The following is a 21,823-nucleotide window of genomic DNA, read 5'->3' on the forward strand; positions in this document are numbered from 1 at the left end:
TGTCCTTCTGGGGAGATGATGCGTTTCAGGGGTGTGATGTGAGACATGAGACTGCAAAGTCATCCCCAAGCTGCCTTTATTCCCCTGAAATGCTCTGTGTGTCAGACCTGATTTCAGTCATAAAATGGAAATAATAGATAAAAAAGGTCAAACTATTTATTGAGGATTGACATTTACAGCAGTCAGGAATCTCCAGTTGTATGCAGCTTTGTGTATGTGTGTCACTCCTATATGACACCATCCTGCTCAGCAGCTCCAAGCCACTCTTTCTTGCTATACCTAGGTGATGGCAAGTTATCTGTTGCTTCTTTTTGTTTCTCCAAATGTCTAAACATAGAAATGCAGCATTAATGAACTAACTAACCCAAAGCTGCAGTACACATCTAGCAAAATGAAAATTCTCAAATTCTCTCTGTGGCTTCAAAATGATTTTATCTTTTACTGTAATAAATTCTATCAGAATATTTTTGTGAAATAAGAGTGTTTGAAATTGACTGTTTTCTTTGATGTTAAAGCACTCGTGTCCTGATCCTGTTGCAGGCATGAGGGTTGTGCCTGGTCACTGACAGAGTTTGTGAGTTGAGTGCAGTGCAGGAAACTGGGTAAGAGCCCAGATCCAGAGAGCAATTGCTGCTTGAGTTGCATTCAGGACCTGGACATCAAGTGCTGCAGGAGCATCACACTGTGTGTGAAATAACCCTAGCAGCAGCCCAGAGATCCATAGGTGATCCTTGCCACTGAGATCCAAGGAGGAGGAAAGGAAAGGAGAAATACACACTCAGTTACACACACAAATACCCACGTGCAGAGTGGAGACACCTCAGATAGGCTGGCAACAGCAAAGTAATTAAAGGTGCTGAAGCAGGAAGTGCCAAGTCACCCTTCACAAGGGTACAGAAGGTTTGCTAATGTCACTGCTTATGTCCCAAAGGTACCTTGCAATTCTGGTATTTGTCTCCAATGCCCTCTGTGAGATTTGCATTGTCCTGGTCTGTTTTCTCATTGCCTTAATGGTGTGACTTTGAGAGCTGAGCCCTGAGATGGCTGTGCCTCAAGGAGACCCAGCACCCTCCCTGTAAATGTGGCTTTCTTCCCACTGCTCATGCATTGCTGCAGAATTATTTTTCAGTGCTTTGAATTAACGGGTTCATATCCTGGCACTAAGGATTTAAGGGGCCTTGTGCAGATAAAGACAGTAGAATTTATACAGCAAGTACAACAGTAGTCTAGAAAGCACTGATAAAATGACCCATCATTGCATAACAGGTATTAGAACTCATGTTCCCTTTTCTCCCTTCCTCCTCCCAAACAGGAAGCCTTTTTACCCTCTGGATAAGATGCCAGAATTAGGATAAAGAATTACTACTCAATCCCAACTTCAAAAATTAGGAAAAAAGTGTTTAGGCTTTATGAAACATATCTTCTAAGTTAACGTAAATGCTTGTTTAGATAGCTTTTGAGATTAGTCTAAGACTAAAAAAACTGCTCTTTATATGGAGCTTCCTGGCCAGAGACCTCTGGGCAGCTCCAGAATACCAGAACAAAGGATTTACAGCCCACTGACTAGTTGAAGTGGTGCTGTTATGTTCAGATTCAAAATTTCAGATTCCTTTTGCCTTTATGACACCTTATGGTGAAGAGGAAAAGCTGTCTAGTGATCCTTCAGGTTCTGAAGGTACTCTTGATAGTGTGGTGCACATAGGTCAGGTTATTTAGCTTGAATTTGGATGTCTTACAGGCCTCTGTCATGTCTTTTGTGCAGATTTGTTTTTCTGCTTATGCCATTGGTCAGAATAAATGGAGGGATGAGATCTGCCCTGGTTGCTGTAGGGGCTTTTCTTGGGGTGTGCCCAGTTTCCTAAGAAATCAGTATCTTTCCTAGACCATTTCTGATGGGATTTGGCAGCAGGTCAGCATCCTTAGGTAAAGAAAGACTTCCTGAAGTGAGCAGCAGTCACAGAAAGTAAATTAATGGAAGCAGGCATCTGCTGATCTCTTTGACAATAAGGAATTTCACTGCCAGCATTTAAAAACCATTGGAAATGGTCTCCATTGGAAACCAGATTTCGACTTTCTGCCCTGGGCTGCCAGAAGTATTTCAGCATAAAATGCTAAAGTAAGTTGAACTTTCAATTATAATTTCAATGACTGTCTAGTGAAATGGATTAATGCTCTGGCACTGCACCTTTGAGGCTTTGGCTCGAATCTTGTAGGATAAAAATCTGTCTGCTTTGACAGTTGAAAAGGTCAGAAGTGAAATAATGTCAGGTGGTCTTAGTCCAATTCAATGTCTCGATTAAGAAGTAGATGTAAAAGTTGTTGATGTGGGATATCATATCAGATTGTTTTCAAAAATATAAATATTTTTATTTACATTTTGTGATCGAAATTAGATGCAGACAGCTGCATTTGGGAGAGCTGGAGCTTAGTTCAGCATTCAGGAACACTGCTTGCAAAGTGAGTAAAATGCAGGTTACAATATGCAGTACCTTAAGCACAAAAGCTTGATTTCAATCAGCTTGAAATTGATTTCCTGATATTTCACTGTGTCAAGGATAGTTCACTTAAATATTTTTAAAGTTTAATTTGGGAATTTTTATTAGCTGAGAGTGTATAGAAAGACCATGTTTTTCTCACTGTTGAGGCAGGGCAAGAGGTCTCTTCAATTTACTTTTTTGAAGCTGCAATCCAATTCCTAAGCTTATTAAATAAGATTGTGGTTAAGGAGCAAAATACAGATATTTGCAGAATGCATTTTTCTCTTATCTGAATACTTATATAATTCTGTATGATGATAATGTATAAATATAAATTGTATCTCCAGACATCCCTGTGAAAATGTCACCATGCAAAAATTTGTAGCAATAGTAACAGGAATTTCTGTTGGGGAAAAGAAGCAAATGTGGGCATGGGGCTGTGTCTCAGTTATGGGGACAGTGGGTGACAGAGCTCCAGAGCACTTTTGCTGCCTTTGATCCATCCCAGCCCCGCTTGTCCCCAGCCCTGCTCTCATGTCAGGAGCCTTGGCACTGCTCCACCAGCACAGTCCCAGATTTGCTTTGCTTGTTTCAATAAGAAACACACAGGACAGTGCAAATTGAAAATCAGCTGTCATGGCACACTACATAAATTACACAGTTCTGCTTGGTAATCCATTACAGATGATTAAATAAATGAGTGGTTGTGTCCTGTTCAGCACTGGTAGATCTTTGTTTTATTTAATTCCTTGTTCTGTGTGTGTGTGGGGGGGGGTGTCATGGGATTTTTTCCAGTTGGGTTTCCATCTTAAGGCAAAGAAACCACAGCGTTCACGTGATCGTGATGCAGTCCAAGGGCTGGTGAGAATGTCCATGTGTTGTAAAGATTAACTGGCATTCAGTTAGGCCCCATAAAGCAGGTTGTCAGCCTCTGCTTTTCCTTCAGTTCTCGGAGTGGGCGCAGCCAAAAGTCTGTTTCTGACATGTGGCATGTACTTTTTAGCAGGCTGATCCTCCCAGCTGCAAAACCTTCAAAGAGTTTCAGAGATTCAGGTACTGCCTAATGTGGGGCAGTTGTAACACGGTCATGCTTTGCTCTGCTGAGATCTGCTAAGTGGGGCCCAGGGGACCATTGAAACCACAGAATTATCTTTTATTTGTTCTATAGATTTTTCTGACCAAAAAAAAAATGTAATACATCACCGTCTTCACCCTTCCAAGACGCGTGGTTTAATTGTAGTGGGCTCAGAGGGCTGTCGGTGTTGCCCGTGGTGGGTGCCAGGGGTGGCAGAGGCCAAGTGGCCCCACTGCAAACCATTATTTAGAAAGGAACAAAGTGGTAATTTTGCAACTATCACAGCTCAAATATGGGGCCATTTCACTGGTAATAAAACTATTACTCTGTAACTGTTTACTTATCAGGAGACCATTATGTGATTGATGACCTGAAAATGGAGGTTATCTTTCAATTCATTTGAAATGCAAACTGACTAGAAAATCTATAGTTATTGCATCGTATTTTTAAGCAAAATCAGGCACCTACATTGACTTCCTATTTACATTTCTTTGTGAAGAAAAATCACATAAAAGCTATCAAGAAACACATTTCACAGCAGGCAAATTAATTGGTTTTACTGTATTTGAATGGAGGGTTTGTCAAATAAAACATGCCATGACAGTTAATAGTGTCATTTAGAGGCAGAAAATTATTGGCTTATTTGTTATTGGATAAAAGGAAGGCAAACACTTTGTATTAGGAAGTTTTAATGTGTTTAAAATCCTCATTAGGGATTTATGGACATTCTTGCTTAGCATAGCGCCTCATTAATTTGAGGCTAAACAGTTACTTCTGTGTTTCAATTGCAATTTTTTTTCCCTTTTCTTTAATTAGATCTCGCATTAGAGTTTGGTCTCTACACCACTGGAGATGTAGAATTAATTAATGTGATTTATAAATCTAATGGAAGTGAGTTATTCTTAGATATCTTTTCATTTTAGTGAGCAGTTTAACTGCACACAGCATAAGTGCACACAGATCTAAGAGATTTGGGGAGCTCAGGAAAAGTATGCAACTTCTGCATTGAATACATTTAGCAGTGTCCCTTGGCATTAATAGATCAAAGCATTTTAATTAGAAATGTAACTAAAAGAGAGGCCATAAAGATCCCATTCAAAATCAGATTTTCCTTGTTCTAAGTTCTGTACTGTCCAAAAAGTGTTATTTAACTCCCCTTTTGTAGATAACCATGACATTCAGTGGCAGCTGGGATAATTGTGTGTCTCACTATTTAATGAGCATAAGATCTGGCTCTTAATGTAGTCTGAGTTTGGATGCAATCACAATAAAAACACATTCAATAATTGTACTACTTTATATTAATAAAAGGAAAATAGCTTTTATTTCCTATATGAATTCAATTTATTTGATTGAAATTTGTGTTAAAAATGTATCTCTGTAGATCAGTTATGCTAACAGATTGGTATTTAAACCGCAAGATATTTCAAAATACATTTGTTTCCCTTAGAGCAGGAACAGCCCTGCTTTGCCCTTTGAATTCTGGCCCTTTATTTTGAAGACAGTCTGAGGTCATGGCTTGCAAGTTGTGACTGTGGTGGAAGGATGTATGAAAACAACTCATTTGCAAACAAGCTCTGAGCAATTAGTTTGGGTCCCAGCATGGGCCTCGCAGCTGTGTGAGCTGCTGTGCAAATTATACCCAGGAGTGCATTTTTCTGTGAGGACATTCATACCTGCTTTAAAAAGCAGAAATGAAGCAGGTAACCAACGCAACACCCACTGCATCCTTGTAGCCACAGTAGGGGTACTGTCAGATGTAAACACACATTTAAGAAGGTTCCTCTTTAAAACCTCCAAAGAAATGTTACAGTCTGAATTCCCAGGGTCAAATAATGCTTTAGGTTACACTAATGGAGCCTCACTGGCATCAGGAAAGCTTTAGTCCCATTGCCATGGCCACACTCTGACCTGGTGACTTTGATACTATTTTAGCCAGAATTTACACAGCTCCTGCCTGATGCTGCTCTTGTGCTGGCACATACTGGGAATGGACACCACATTCCACTAATGTGAAATAGATTTAAAGGAGATCCGGTTCCAACTTATATTAAATTTAGACAGCTGTGCCTGCAGAGTAAAGGATTTTGCATGATTTCCAAGAGGTTCTACCCAAGGGGTTACACTGAGAATAAATATGGTTTCTAATTTACCCCCCCCCCTAATTGAGGGCAAGTGGACTTGTAAGCCAAGCTCCCTTCATGCCTTTTATACTGCTTCATTGTCTTAGGAGAAGTTACATTTCATTCACACTGGCAAAAGAAAGACAAGAGACAGACACTTGATCATTATTTCTGCCACACCACATATCTCACTGCAGCAGAGGGTTGCACAGTCTGTTAGTCAGGCTTTGATGTTTCAAGTGGACAAGTGCACGGTGGCATTTGAGGTCAGGGCACCTTTTGTCATCACTTTAGTGGAAACGTATAAGGTAATGTTTTCCAGAATAAGGTGAAAATGCCAAAGCACATAAGAAAATGTGTGTATTTTATGTAAGCAAATAGGTACTTGAAGTTGAAAGAGAGGAAGGAAGAAGAAGAAATTTGGCATTCCAAATTTCCTTGCTCTTTGCCAATATTGAATGGTTGTAACAGCCTTTATGCAAGCCAGTGTTTTGATCATAAATTAAGTACTGCAAAAGTCACTTTTGTTGAGGCCTGGCTTAATATTGGCATTATCAGATACTCTGGTATTATCACTATGGTGATTTTCTAAAATACTACATTCGGAATATTCCATAAGTAAAATGGGCAGCTTTACCTACATTAAGAAACTCCCTGGAGACCTTGAAGTAAGAGATCACTTTATCAGTCTTCCCTCTCTAATAGAGTTTGGCAATTTACTGCATAAAAACAATGGTGAACCATTGTGTTTAAATTGAGCATCAGTATATTGTACTTTCATGGAAGCTGTTTCATGCTGATCAACACTGAAATGGTGTTGTTAAAAGAAAACACTAAAGAAATTAAAAAAGAAAAAAATGAACTAAATTCAACACATACTGAGAAGAACAAGAAAAATATAATTGTCACATCCAGGTCAGTCTGGTTTAAGAGTTGCTGTAGCAGAACTAAATGCCAGTGAAAAAACATTGGGCTTGCTCAGTGGAAAAACATATAGTTGGGCTTACTCAGACTGGTAAAAAAGGTCATTGTAAGCTGAGTTCTTTGTAGGGAGATGAAACTGAATCCCTTTCAGTATGGGGTTAGTCACCCTCTGGTGTGACTGCACAGGTCTGTCTGGCCCTTGGAGAGGAGCATTCAAGAGTCACTGGGTTTTGAATGAAGCTAAAGGTACCCATTGTGAGCAGCTTTGGCTTCTGGGCTAGAGATCTTTTAGGAAGGTCACTGAAATCAGTGTGAGTCTGATTCAGTCATGTTTTGGACCACACTAGTAAGTTGTTTTTCCTAGATAAGCTACTATGGGGAAAAGGCATAAACTTCTCTGGCCACCTCTGGACAAGCAGCTCTGACTGCAGACCAGGCTGCCTTAGCTTAACAAATGAATTGACTCACTCCTTAAAACTCCTCTGTGTTTTCAGGTTCTCCAGTAAATGCATATTTTACACAGTTTCTGCAGTATTTGTATTAAAGGAGAACAGAGGAGCAGCATTCTGTATTTTGTTTTAGGCAATAGTTTTTCTTTCTCTCCTAATTTTTTATATATGAGAAAAGTATCTATATCCACAGACATTTTAGTAAGCCCCAGGAGATATTTCTGGGGTTAAAATAATGGGAAATGTAGTCTTCTCATGGTATTTTGGTTCCAGGATGGTGGAGGCACTAAAAGAAAACAGTGCATATGCATTATTTAAGACCCACAAATGGCTCCCTTGAAAATGAATAAGCCTGTGAAAAACACATGTATGTATTTGAATACCAAGGGAGCAATTTTGGGCTTGTTTGTTTTTTCTTTTAATACCACCATGTTTGACTTCATTCAGTTTCCTCTAAAATGCAAACATACAGCCCTAAAGTATGCTGGTGATATCTCCACAAATATCAAATAAACCAGAGAAACCCTACTGTCAGCTTGCAGTATTCATTCCTTGCTCTTTTGCTGCTTCCATTCTTACCCACTTACACTGAGGTTAGTAAGGAAGAGCCAAGAGCCTCCCAGCTGGTGAGATTAGCTGGCATGTGTTCCAGGTGTCTTTAACACAAGTGACACTTTTTGGACATAGTGTTGAGAAAGGAAGCAGGATCATGAGCTGTGAAACATTCCAAGGAGCTTTGGGCAGTGGGCTCTGGGCAGCGGTGTGAACTTTACTTGAAGTAAAAATGGAACAATCTTCTCAGGAGGAGAAATGTGTAGTCAGATGGCAGCTGAGGGGAATGTGGGAGCATTGGAGACATGAAGCCTGAGTGTGCAGGAAAATACTGATGGCAGCCAAAGGAAAGGTGGTGCTGGAAAGACATGGGTGTGTATGACAAGTGCAGCTGAAGTATTGCATGTTCTCAGATTTGTAATAGGTATTGCAAGAATTGAACCATAGGTTCATACAGGTTGGGAGGATGTTAAAACACCATCCAGTCCAGTGTGTTGTATCTGGAAATTCTGCTAGTCTTAGTACTGCCCCATTCATTTCCCACTTGTATCAATCAGAAAAAAATCAGAGAAACCAAGCACTCTCTGTTAATGAGAAGCCTGGCAGGAGCTGAAGGTACTCAGAGGACAAGGCCTCTGCTGACTGTCCTCCTTTTGCTGTTTCTGGTTTTCTAAGTGCTTTCCTGATATCACTGTGTGGTGCACACTGGAAATGATCAATCAAGGCTCACACACAGGATCTTTTCATGCTGGCAAGTGAAAAATCAATTTGTGTTTGAAGGAGTAAACAGTAGCACGAGCTTCATTTCCCCAGAGTCAAAATGGATTCCTTGATAAAGGAGATGACAAGGAAAGCTGAGCTCTTGATGTATAAGCACATAGGTGCTCATGTGCAAGAAATGAGTGGACTCCTACATTCATTTTCCATGCTACACTTACCTTTTCAATAAAACAAAGATAGGAAGAAGAGATTACTTGTTGAATGCCAATTGTGTGTCAATAAAACCAGGGGGATTGTTCATGAACAGTTTATACAGATGAAAATGTAGTCGGTCACTTCTGGCAAAGACATTATTCATGGTGTATTTCTGCTTTATGGCACTGCATTTGAATTTTCAGAACTATTTTCACAAGTCTGATGGAAGATTGTGTTGCTAACATTTCTGAGAAATATCTGCTGTTGGATGTAAATTACAGGGAAAAGAGTCTTTGTATGATATTTCTGTGCCATGAAAACAAAATCTGATCTCATGCAGGTTATAAATTGTCCAGGAGGTAAGAGTAGTCAAGGAACTGTAGAATGAATAAATGGAAGGTTAGACCAACGTGACTCATCAGATATTGTAACCATTCACCCAATGTCATTTGATCTGTATAACATTAAAGGCTACTATTCCCTCACTCTTACATTTCTGCCCTCCTTCCCTCCCTTTAAAGTTCAGCACTGAGCCACCCAAGCCATACATTAAACCCTTTGGTTCCACATCATTTAAGCTCTCTCCTCTCTCCTGTGAGACCAAAAAGTGAAGAAAGCTGTAGAATACTGGCTTGTATTAGGTGGAATATTTGACCATCTGACCTTTCCTTTTTTCCTTTTTTTTCACTTTTTCTTTTTTTCTTTTTCTTTTTTTAGCAAGCAATATTTAAAAGTAAACATGAAGCATTTTGATGCAAAAGAGGTGTGCCAGATTAAAAGGAAATTGGAAGATGAGTTCAGTGTAGCATGTAGCTGTTGTGAAATCTTGCTTTGATTGAAGTTTTATTACCTCAAGACGTCTGTCTGCAGCTTATGTGCTGTATTTCAGTCTGGGGTTTGTGAATGCACTGCTGACTGAGAGAAGAGCTCATGATGTGAATTGCAACCACTCAGTCTTGCAGACGCCAAATTCCTGGAATCTGTCCTTTCAGCTGAGCTAGACCATGCTGCTCATAAAGGAAGAAAAGCACCAAGAGCATGCACAAGTGCAAACTGTGCTCTCCTTTCTAGACTCCGATTAGTGATGAAAGCTGAAGAAGAGAGGCAGGGGATGGAGAATCACGTAATGGGTCCTAAAATGCTTGATTTTTATTAGATTAGGAAAGTAGCAGTATGGGATGAATGTCCAATCTTGACTAAACTACAAGAGGATCATGGCAGTTTATTAATGGCAGTTCTAATAACAATTTGTTGTAGCACTAGCGCTTGGGGAAGTGATGAATATTGTATCTGCTCTGTTTCATTCTGTCCCAGTGAATCTGTGCTTGGATGCCATGGTGTGCCATGTGGGCCCGCTCACACTTGTTAGCTGAACATGAGTGTTTATGGACAATTAAACTTGCAATTTTTAATTCACACTTTGAAAGGTTGAGAGGTTGTTTTTTTCTTTTTTTTCCAAGGCACTCTAAATTTCTAATAGATCTGTGCCTTTCAAGCCTCTTATAATGTGCAACTGCAGCATGAATTTAGAAAAATGGTCTCATTTCTTTAGAAATCCATTAATAGTAATGTACTGCAAGACTCTTACATTGATCTTCTCTCTGATAGCCATGTTGTAATAATTATTCTTTTAATGTTTGCATCAATCTAAATGTTTTCCTCTTTGTGCTCTCTTCTACTTGGATCTCCCTATATGACAATCACAGCACTTTGACATCTTGCATCACTTTTATACCAATGATTCAAAACAAAGCAATGCCAAAGGGAACAAAAGTTCTGTCAAGCTATTAAAATCTTCTTTGCCATTAACACAATTAAATTGATGCATGAGCATTTAAAGTTATTAGCAAGTGCTGCCAGCAGAAGCTGGTTACAATTGCATAATATATAGTGGGCTTTATTAAAGTAAAATTGTATGTTTACTGTTATTATCATCATTAGTTCTGAAGTAACATAAACAGGGCTGTGAATTGGGAGAGGGCTGAGAGATAACCAAGAATATGCTCTGTCCTGTATTAATAGTGAGGGACACAGTCATCACTTTTCTAAACAAAGAAATACACGTGGTACCTCGGCTAACCATTGCAGCTGGCATGTGTAATGGTAAGGAAGGGTGTTAAATAAAGAGAGCTTCTGTACCTCTGCTGCTCTCACTCTTCCCAGTCTGACTCACTCAGCTGGATTTGGGGCTGCTCCTGTTTCTGTGGTGAGAAATTTTGCGGTTGATGTGTTCACTGTGAGCTTTTTGGAGGACTGTTTGTTTTGTTTTCTCATATTCCAACATATTAGTTTTTCAACGAAAAAAATGAGGCGTGTATTGGAGACACGTGTTCTGTCCCACTGCACAGTGCAGCAATACCCCTGCTTGCTAACCTTTTGATTAACCATATTCCTCACTGAATGGGGAGCTGGCATGAGGAATGGAAAACACAGAGGAGCAGAGAACTTCAAAGTATTGAGAGAGAAAAAAGTAATTTAAGTGAAAAGTAGGGAGTTGAAGGAAGTCCCATCAAGTCCAAGTCCTGTCGTGTAAGGGTGGCTGCATGCCTGTTGCAGTTCATGCTACCCACACGTGGGCAGTTCTCAGCCAGGCTTGTTAGGTAATTTGAGCTGAGTAGAAACTGGGGACAAAAGGTAAGGCTCTTTTTTTGGTTGTTTGACAGTTTTAAGGTGATATTGTGGAATATTATAATCTTTAATAGATAAAAATCATTAATATCCCTGTGGTGTAGTCATATTCACTTGGGTAATCCTTTACCAAGATACTGCTGAACTGTTGGGAATTCAGAGAACAGTGATAAAATAAGCCAAAGGGGAGGAAAATCTGGTTTATCAGGAAAGAAGGTAAAAGTTGAACATTGAGCATTTGAAAAAAAGTTCGTGTCATGTCTGTGTATGGTGTAAATGTGAAGGGAAGTAATGGATTACTTCTGGTAGTGGGAAGAGCTCTACAGAAAAGCTGAGTTGACACTGAAAACAAAATTTTAACCATGATAAAGAAAGTACCAAGTAGTTTACAACACTCCATACTTTATTAAGGGAAGAAATGGGAGACCCATTTCCCTACAGTTTTGGGTCAGACTAGCCATAGTACTATAAGATATAGGGAAAATCTGCTACATTAGCAGAGCATGAGCTTGGTGATCTAAGAGGTGTCTGTGGTCTTTGACTTCTGTAGCTGTGTGGATTTATCCATGAAGCTTAGTGCTGGCTGAGATGCAGGCAGAAGGCCATGGCCAGTGCTCTGGTCAAGCTCCATAGCAGATTAGGATGACAGGGATTAAGTTTAGTCATGACTGTCTTTCACCAAACCAGTTACTAAGGGCAATAAGGTAGAAGAACCCGACAGAAAAGTCTCACTGAATATTTATGGCACAAAGGACTCACCTGTGCTTTGGTCCCTTCCTGAATATTGTCTCTTCCTCTCCTGCTTTACCCCGTGATAAGATCCCACCACAGCTCTCTGCAAGTGCCATAGAGTGGCTGCACACACAGGTCACACCTGCCTGTTGTTTCTGTAATTGTTCACAGTATTTAAAGGTTTTGTGCTCTTTCATATCCTTAGAATGAGGGATTGTGGCAAATGCTGTAAGTACCATTTAACAAGTATTTTCAATTGGAATATATTAGCAACATCACTGTATGTGTGTGAGTGTGGTTGGGTACAGAGATAAATTGAATCTTTTTAAGGGGGGAAGGAGCAGCTGTCAGGCCTCTCAAGGTGGATACCTGTGTGCTGTGCAGGCTGCAGAGGACACTGAACCTGCAACAGGCTGATGGAGTGAGGGACAACAAAATCAGCAACCACCCTTACAGTCCAACCAGTATTTTACTACAGTATATATTTAAGTTTTAAGAGCTGTCTGGCCTGTTAGCCTATTAAGCTGTAGGATAAGATAGTTGATGATAACAGCTTTCTCCTGTTATCACCTCTGTCCTTCTCTGCAGCATGTGGCAAGTTAAAGCAAACCTCGCCCTCTCTCTGAAGGCTGCCGATAGGAGTAACAGTGGGATCTTCTTCAATTACAGAAGTTTCAGGCAATTCCACTGCCAGTTCTCAACTGTGAGGAAATCAGAGTACTTTATTGCTTCAAAAGTGTCGTTAGGAACACAAAGCAGTGTGGAAGAAAAAAACAACTTTTGACAAAATGGGTCCTGCTGATGATTTATGTTGATCTGAACTGGAAAATTTGGTAGGCAGCAAGCATGGATACAGCAGTCTTCAAACAGAGGCAGTTGCTTGTTAGCTGTTCACCTGTGTGGTTGAACTTTGCATCCAGCACCTGACTAAACATTTCTTTTTTTTTCTTTAAACCTAGGTTGCCCTTCCCAATGACTCCAGCTGTGTGGAAGAAATACTGCGGGTAAGTAATACCCTTTGCTTTTTTATCTCCTGTATAATTGTAGTGCTGTTATTTTCATCTTCCAAGGAGAGGGTTTATAGGGCTGTCTTTAACACTGTAGTTAAATAATAACATATCAGTGGGTCTGTATTAAGAGACACAGACAGGGGATAGGCCCAGGGTACTCCTTAGTGAGATCAGTTCACCTAAGACTCTGCATCTGCCAGCTTGTTCGAGTCAGGATTTGCACATGTTCCTGTTCTTTTCAAGCTCTCAGTCCCTGAGTCTATCCAGGACACATTTCTCTCCTACCCTGAGGTGCAGTTGCCTTAATTCTTCTACTCACAAGCTGACCTACAGCCTTCCTTCTTCCTCTAGACTACAATTGCTCATCATTCATGGCTTTTTTAAAGACTTACAGACATGTTTTTTTCTGTGATCTGTGGTCAGTGGTTGAATACAGAAAATTGCAACTCCAAACTAAGAATGGCTTAATTGCAACAAGATCATGTAATAAGAAAAAGGGAGTGTGCACAAGCTGTATGCCTTACTCTAAGTGTAAGATGGGCTTTTCCTCAGACACCCCAACTTTGGGGTGAGATATGCCTGGGCGCGGTTTGCAACCCACCAGTCCCTCTCTCAGATTTAGGTTTTTCTCCTCATGGGTTGAGTTTCCCATCTGTCAGAGTTACCTGCCTGGGATTGCCAGCCAACCAGCTGATGTATGGTGTAGAAGGGATTAAAATTTCAGTGGGAATTTCTGCCAGCCATGACCTTGCTACTGGAGGTAGTGCTGCAGACCTACCCAGACCTGAAATCATGTATAACAGTCATGCCAGCTTGTTTGCAAAGACTTACTCTGCTTATAAAATAAAATAAGCTTCTCACTATTCATTGCAATTCAGAGTTAAATAGCTTGGAAAACTTGCTCCTGGTTTCTGTACACACATTATCTTGGGCTGCTCTACGTGTCCTTATGGGGTGGCAGCGTTGCTGCAGAAGTGTGTTGAGGCAGCAGGCAGGCGTGTTCCTGTAGACCTGCCTTGAGGGAGAAGATCCTGCATGAGCACCCAGGAGCAATGAGTGCAAGGAAATAAATAATATTTACTTTCAACCTTCAAAGTGAGCAGAAGTTTATTACCCATAGAACACTAAGGGAGCAAAACAAAGGAAATGTTGAAAGGCTCTGCAAAGTACTTGGTACATTTGAAATGTCTTCTTCCATTTATATATTTCAATTAGGTTCATTACTATATTTGGAATGAATGACTTGCTGGTTGGGGAAAGCAGTTGTTTTCAGTAAAAAGCGTCAAAAGAAAATGTGATGGGGGAATTTCAGGGATCAGTCATCCAGGTGACACTTTCAATGTGGAAACAGCTCGTTTAATCACAGGAAGCAGAAATGTCTTTTTTCTAATCACGATGATGACCCTATTTCCTACTCCATGACTGTCATTTGAGTCAACAAACAAGCACAATATGCTGGGCTTCCTTCTGAAACCTGTTGAGATTGGAGCAGGATTTTCTGTCTTTAGATAATAGGGATGACCTGCAGAGTCCCTGCTTCTGCCACCAGTGAGCCATTGAATTTGGGGGCACTCTTGAGAGCAGGGATTTAGCAGGATTCCATGTCTCTGGGGATCTCTCTCACAAGGACATTAATGGGCCTGTGAAGAAGGGATACAAACCAGCAAAGACCCAGCAGACCCCAGCCCCAGCTGGATGCCCTCAGGGCAGCAGCTCAGGATTCCAGCCACATGTGGTGCTGAAGCACACCTGGCACTCGAAGTACCTGGGTTTTCTCAGTGTTTTACTCTGTTCTTCTTAAATTTATGCTGCAGAACAAGCTAGCAGGAAATGTGTTTTGGCTGCATGCAGGGTATCATATTCTACTTGACAGGCAATGGAGAAAAAATAAGTAAGAGAATGTGATGCCCAGCGGTGGTCAAAATCCAGTCTTTGGGCTCCCCATGGAAATTGTGTCAGAAGATTCAGGCTGGCTGCTCCAGATGAAGGAATGACCCTTGGTTTCAGCAGAAACTTGCACTTTGAGAACCTGGATTAAGTTTCCAGCCCTGACAGGTATTTCTTGGCCTTTCAGGGCCATTTACATAGGCTCTGATGAACTTTTGGGAGTGTGGGTCTCAGCTCCCTCATGGCAGCTTCTCTCAGTAAAAAACCCACATTTTTCACATTTTTGTCCTATCGGGGATGTTGCAGAGGTAAACACAAAGAATTCCAAGACAGCCAAGCCCCAAAAGTGGGTAATTGGCTGTAATTGTGCATTTTGCCCAACCAAACCACTGGCAACCCCTGGCAGTTTCTGCTCTGGGCTGTGTCTGCTGTCTGCTCCCCAAAGAGCTGGAGAAGGGTGTTCTGCCTGGCACTCACCCTTGGAGCAATGCACACCTTGAATTTTGCTTTTTCTTTTCTGGTTTTGATCTTTTTTTCTGTTTTTTTAAGTTGAGAAATTAGTTCAGTTCCATCCCTCAGAAAGACACAGTAACTCTCGAGGATTTCTTACTAGACTTTACAAGGAAGAGGTACTCCTGCAAAGATCTGTGACCTCTGATTTTACACAGCTCTTTTTTCAAGCTGAACTTGATTAATGGTTTCTGTAATTGTAGAGGTTTGTAATTCTTAATCTGTCTTCTGCTTTTTTTTTTTTTTTCCCATCTTGGAGAAAAAAGGTTTAATTGAATTTATATTCTAAAATTTTCAACCAAGTGAGGGGAAAGGTCTTGACTTCATTCAGACCCCTGAGTCTTCAGAGACAAAATTTCACAGTCCTTTAGATTTCCTGAAACACTTAGCTACTTATGTCATCTTGTGTAAATGGTTTAAGGACTGTTCCCAATACTACAGCCAAAGGTTAATGGCAGACCAGTCTCCTGCTGATTTTATTTTTCTAACCAGGATGGCTGAGAAGGTTGTGAAAAATAATAATAAAAAATAATAATAGTAATCATCATCCTCATCTCTTATGCAACTAAGGCCAAAGAGTAATGATAGCACAGATTGCATTTAATACAAGCTGCTAATACCAAACTGAAAGAAAAAGGCAAATACCTGGTGGTCTACACATTTTTCTGTTCCAAAATGTGTTGGAGTCATTTTTCCAGCCAATGCTGTGGTTTTGAAAGTGTGGATAGTATGGAAGACAGGCAATTAAAAGTATGTCCGTGTAATTCACATTTTGTTAATATAGATTTAAATTAAGTTGTCACTTGCTATGTGCATCCACTGAAAAATGAGTTCATTGAAATGTTGTGATCCAAAGTGCAGATGGGGCGGGAGAGCTGACATTTACAACCAGTCTCCAAAGCTGTTACTTGTGCCACTTGTACCAGCGCTTTCCATCAGTGTACCTTGCTGTCACTGCCTGTGATGTGAGCCATGTGCTGGCCCAGGGAAAGGAGGTGTGTGGGTGACACTGAGGGTGAAAAGCAGTGATCCTTTTCCTGTCTGTGGTCTGTGGAGAGCACAGAAGGGACCTTAGCCCTGGTTTGCCCCGGCTAAAGAGTTGATAGCTGCACAACCCCACACAGGAGAGAAAGGAAATTATTTTTAACTACATGTTCTGGAGGACTCAGAGTGTAAATTGGAAATTTGGGCTGGGTGTTCAGGCAGTCAGTTGGACATAACCCAGCCCTGCAGCTCTCGTGGCTGTATCGTAACCACCCGGGCAGGCTCTGCTGTCTGCAAATCCGTCCCTGCTTAGAGGAACAAAAGAATTCTTGTACGTGCATATTCACAGTAGGAAGGCATCAAGTAACTAGATGGACTTCTGATGGTATGTGGACAGCTGTGATACTAATTAGAAGCTTTCCAGTCTGGAAGCAAAACAGATCCCAAATATGGTTCAGATTGTAATAAGTGTAAAAATGACTGGAGTTAAATGAGCAAAGTCTGTAATTTGTATGGTTGTCTTCTGATGACTAGCTCCTGTCTAATGACATGGGAGAATATGTAAATTGATCAGCAGGTGAAAATGCCCTTGACTCTGCATATTATGTGTAGGATTACCTTCCTCATGCCAATTGAAAGCTCTAACGGATTTAATATGTCTCACCCTCAGCTGAAGTGAGCTGTTCACATAGCAAAATTAGACTGTAACAGATACAGCCCATTATTTGCCCCTCAGTAATTGTTTTCTCTTCTAAAATACAAACAACATTGAAGAATGATGCTAAACCTAATTATAATAATTGTAATTTGAAAAATACAGGTATGCTGTCCAGTGTGGTTACATATGCACTTAGTAGCTGACGGGTAGTTTAAATATTTTCATGTGGAGTCTGGGGGCTTGCTGGGGAGGACATGATGTGAATTTAAAATGATTATCCAGACGTCACTGGACAAGTGAATAACGAGCTGACTGGCCTAGTAAATCATGTGAACCTGTCAAATGTGGGAACACATTGGGGAGGAGATGATGTCAAGTAACAGTAACTTAGCAACCTGGCATTTAGCTGTCCAGAGAATGAGTAAGAGTAGCCACTTTTAAATAGCTGAGTAAATAAATGAATCCCTATACGTCTTAGGTGTGCTATAAAAATAGCCCAGCACCGTATGTTTTGTGTCAAGCTGCGTCTTTCTCCTGGATAAGGTGATTTATTATTTCTATTGAAATGAAAAAATGGATTGAAAAGTTAACCCAAGTGTAAATGTGGATCTGTGGCCTTTGTCCCTGCTCTGGCGTGCAGCCTTTGAAAGCATGCATGGAACGGGTAATAGCCTGCTTTGAGAGTTGTTTTTTTCCTTCAGACTTTGCTTATGTACACAAAGATTTGGATGGATAAAAACAATTAATTTCTTAGCAATTTCTAAGCTATTGCATTTTCAAGCTTTTTATCAGCATTTTCTCAATGGAGGCAGAACCAGTTTCTGCTCTCACATCAATATAAATCAAGGGGTAATTCCACTGACCTCTGATCTCATTTGAGTTCATTGAATTCTTCTTCCTCCCACACTGGTATAAATTGGCAGCAGTTCCACTTACATTGCTGCTGCTGTTATAAAATAAAGAAATAGTTACCTCTGCATTACTTTAGGTATACATAAAGGCAGAGACCTGTTCTTTGTTCTGCTGAGCACATCTGCAGATTTGGTCTCACTCCAGAAAATGGAAAAAATGCTGAGTATTTCCTTGAGAACAGCTCCTTCCTGGTTTGGTAGGTGATCAGCTCAATATTGGTCTCAGTATCACCACAAACATTATCACCACAGTTGTTGCATTCAGCAGCAATTCCAGGAAGGTTGAAGGAATCCTTTCCCAGCATTTTGTGCACTGTCCAGAATGCACACAGGAAGGGTGACATCAGTAGTTGGAGTCATTTGAGGACAGGCTTGGAGTGCAGAAGGCTCTTAGGGAGCTGGAAAAGGCACTTAGGTCTTCCCAGCCCAGAGCACACCCTTGGCCCCCGGGTGCTGCCCCTGACCATGGCAGAAAAGGATTATCCAAATTTTTGGCCATTCACCTTTGCAGTGACAACATCATGGTGGCACCTGTGAGAAAAGCGCTTGAGGAGCACAATCCCAAAGCTGCCTGCATTAACTTGAGGGTGCCTCATGTGTAAAGCTCAGAGCTGTCCTCAGGCTGCAGGGTGGGAAGCTGGTGAGTCGATGCCCAGTGCTTGGTTGTTTGTGGGCCCCCATTGCACGGCTGGATTGCACAGGTTGCATCTGAGGTGATCTACACTTGTGCTGTAGATCTATAGCATAAATCTGCTTGGTGCTGCCAGCTGAAGGCAAGGCTGTGCTGCTGGGGAGGTGACAGGGAGGAAAGGTTGGCTGTCTGCTCTGACAAATGTGCGTGGGTGTGCAGAGTTTCCTGTGCTCGAAAGCTGGTGTTCTGCACCTGCCTGTTACAGGGATAAATGCCTCTTCAAGATGTAATGCAGCAAAAGATTAGACCTTTGTCAGGACAGACAAGCAAGGTCTGATTCCAGCTTGCAGGCACATTTATCAAATAAAGGTTTTATTTTCATAGCAGTATTAAATAAATTATTTAGCAAAGAACTTTGAAATGTAAAATCTGATCATTATGTGGGTCTATTGCAGCCTGTCTACACTGTAACAATAAAAAAAGATTACAAAAGGTATTCAGGAAAAGAGAGAGAGATTGCTGTGCACCTGTTTCAAACTCACTATTCAATTCTGTTTTCTTATCTGCTTTACCATAATATTTTAGCACATATTTTTGTACTGCCAAATTGAAATATTGCTGATTTCAGTAGTATGATATAATTCTGCCATCATTGCCAGATTTAACATTGCTACTAAAATTACTGTAAAGTGAGCTGCCATCACAAGAGTTTGGACATGTATTGCTGCTCCTGAAGAGAAACAAAGTACTCCCATGATAAATGATAAGTGAATGACTGCCAGTGAAGGAGTGAAGTTTGTCTTCCAAGCTCTTCAGCATCTCTTTTCACCAAAACAACCATTTTTAGTTTCTCTCCCTCACTAAAAGTCAGCTCAGAAACAATCCACCATGTATTGCAGTGTTACATGCTCAGCATCCTCACTATGATTAAGTACTCTATTATGATAAAAATAATTACTGTTTATGAGACTATACAAAGTAATTGTTTTAAAGCCAGTTCAAACAAGAAAGTAAATGAAACAAAGTTATTTTCTTAGAGGAAAAGATAGCAAGCTTTGCAACTCTTGGGGAAGATCAAATGCACTCTCTACAGGACTTAAAAACATTCATTATTTTATATATTGTTTTTTTCAAATACCACTAAGTTTTGCAGTTCCAGAAATAAGTGAAAGAGATGAAAAATGTGGGAAAACAATTTGGTGGAGTCTTCCAGTTGAGTGGAGAATGTCATAAAACTAAGATTCCTACTCCCAATTTGGAGACCTGTGGGACCTGAATTCCCATCCTTTTTCATCCTTGTAACTAAAGAGTAATTCCCTTATCTTGGAGTGAAAGTGTGAAAGAAAACAGACCCAAGGAATCTGGCATGTCAGATCAACTCTGACCTTTTCTATGCTCCCATGAACAGAAAAAGGCCCCAAGTGCTGAACTGGATGGAAAATTTGAAACATTACTGTGGTGTTACAGTGTTTGGCTCTAGCTGTACCAGGTATCCTCTCCTAAAGACCTTGTGGGCTCATGAGTTTATGTTGTATAAAAACATGATTAAGAACTCCAGAGCCTGTTGTGTGTCTGTCCTGGAGTGCTGCTGCTGATTCCAAAATGACAGTCTGCAGCGTGGCCAAGCAGAAAAGCCATCTAAAGCTCCCCTACTCCACTTACACAGTTACTGACAGAGCATTAAGCAAAAAAATCTAGTCCTGTTTTGAGATACAGGTAGTAGAATATTTCTCTGGTCTCAGATTAATCATTTTTGTTATTTCATCTTGTCCTGTCAAAGTGAAACATGGTAAATATGGGCACTGAGTGTTTAAACTGCTAGCAATGTTACCTTTCATTTAAATAGATTAAGAATGTGTAGTCTACATTACAAATTGCTTTCGGCACAGAATGAAGACATTGAAAACATATTAAAATTGTGTTAGACTTTCTGAAATGAATGCATGCTTTGGAAACAATTCTGGTTTGAAATGTCTGTAACATCTTCTGTGGCTCTTTCTCTCGCAAATGGGAAGAGCTCCATTTTTGCAGCCCCGAGGGCAAATGTTGCACGCTTTAAATCCTGGTAGAAATCTTCCCTGTAAGTCAGCTCTGCTCAGGAGGCTCGTGGGGTCCATGAAGGATGACTTAGTCTAATCACAATTAGTCAAGAGAAGCAGACTAGGAAAGGGCTAGGACACTTGCAGTGTCCAAGGGAAGACTGGACTGGGAGATGTAACTAAACAAACCAGTTTCAAGAGCTTACATTTTTGAAATTCCCCTCTGAAGTTTCTGGCTATGACAATAAAAAAATAATTGATGGTTAAAAGAAACATATGTAAGGAAAGTACTAGGGAAATTAAAATGATGGATCAAAAAGATACCAGGTACTTGAGGCATGCTCAGTTTCCCCCTTTATGCTTTGTATACACCTGCATGTTGCAACTTTTGATGCTTTACTGCTCCAAGCTCCTTGAGGAAAAGTAAAGAGTACAGGACAAAGTTGACACCTGGAGCAAACCTGAAGTTTCAACTTTGAATCCCATTGTTGAGCTCAGAGATGGATGGAAGTGTCCTGTTACAGCAGTAACCAGGAGTGCTTTGCCATTTTCATAATGCACTGAGGTCTGAGTTTAACTGAAGCTACTCCTAACTTCTTAAGGCAAGAATGCAGACACCAATTCATGTATGGACCAAAACTTATTTTATTTCCTCCTGAGGGACCCCATGGACAAGCAGGTGGACATTTCCTTGGGAAGAGTTGTATGGTGACACATAGTCAGACTTGCCAGCCCCCATGAGGTTTGTGGAAGGAGCCTGATGTGGTCAGTCAGTCTTGTGATCCTCATCTGTCTTAAGTTCAAGTTGTTCCACATTCTGCAGTGAGAATAGCTCTAGAATCTGCCTTTTGGGGAGAAGAATTCCTGTCTTTGCTGTGTGCCATTGGTCTGTTATGCTCCATAGTCAGCAGAGCTCTTTCTGAGGGCATCTTCCTTCTTATCTGTGGAGATTGTTCCAGCTGTCAGTCTTCAGAATACATCACTTCAAATCTGCCAGTGAAAGACTGGTATGGTTCATCTCCTCATGTCTTTGAACACCCTCTCAATAAATGCTTGAATACATAGACTCAGATAAAACACCCTACATTTGATCTTCCTGAATAACCTTGAGATGCCCCTTTGCTCCACTGTGTCTCCTTCTGTGAAATGCTGAAATAGAACCTCACCCACACTGCCATTGTTGAAAGTTAAATTAGTTGTGAGCAAAATGCATTCATGTCCTCAGCTGGAATTATTGGTGTGATAATTGGGCAAAAGCAAGGCTCTATCAGATATTTAAAATTATACTACATACTGTGGCTTATCTGAATTTCTAACA

The 21,823-nt window shown here is 40.6% G+C and overlaps 1 protein-coding gene across 5 annotated transcripts in view; it reads left to right on the forward strand.

Annotated features, from left to right (window-relative positions):
- The window catches only part of AFF2 (ALF transcription elongation factor 2), a 325,500-nt gene that overhangs the window by 164,595 nt on the left and 139,082 nt on the right, over positions 1-21,823 (forward strand). For all 5 annotated transcript variants that reach the window (XM_063170495.1, XM_063170500.1, XM_063170497.1 and 2 more), the window contains exon 4: positions 12,835-12,879. In XM_063170495.1, coding sequence (XP_063026565.1) covers positions 12,835-12,879 — 45 coding nt within the window. The remainder of the gene's footprint in view (positions 1-12,834; positions 12,880-21,823) is intronic.

This window comes from Melospiza melodia, chromosome 16 (assembly GCF_035770615.1).
Source record: "Melospiza melodia melodia isolate bMelMel2 chromosome 16, bMelMel2.pri, whole genome shotgun sequence".
NCBI classification, from domain to species: domain Eukaryota; kingdom Metazoa; phylum Chordata; class Aves; order Passeriformes; family Passerellidae; genus Melospiza; species Melospiza melodia.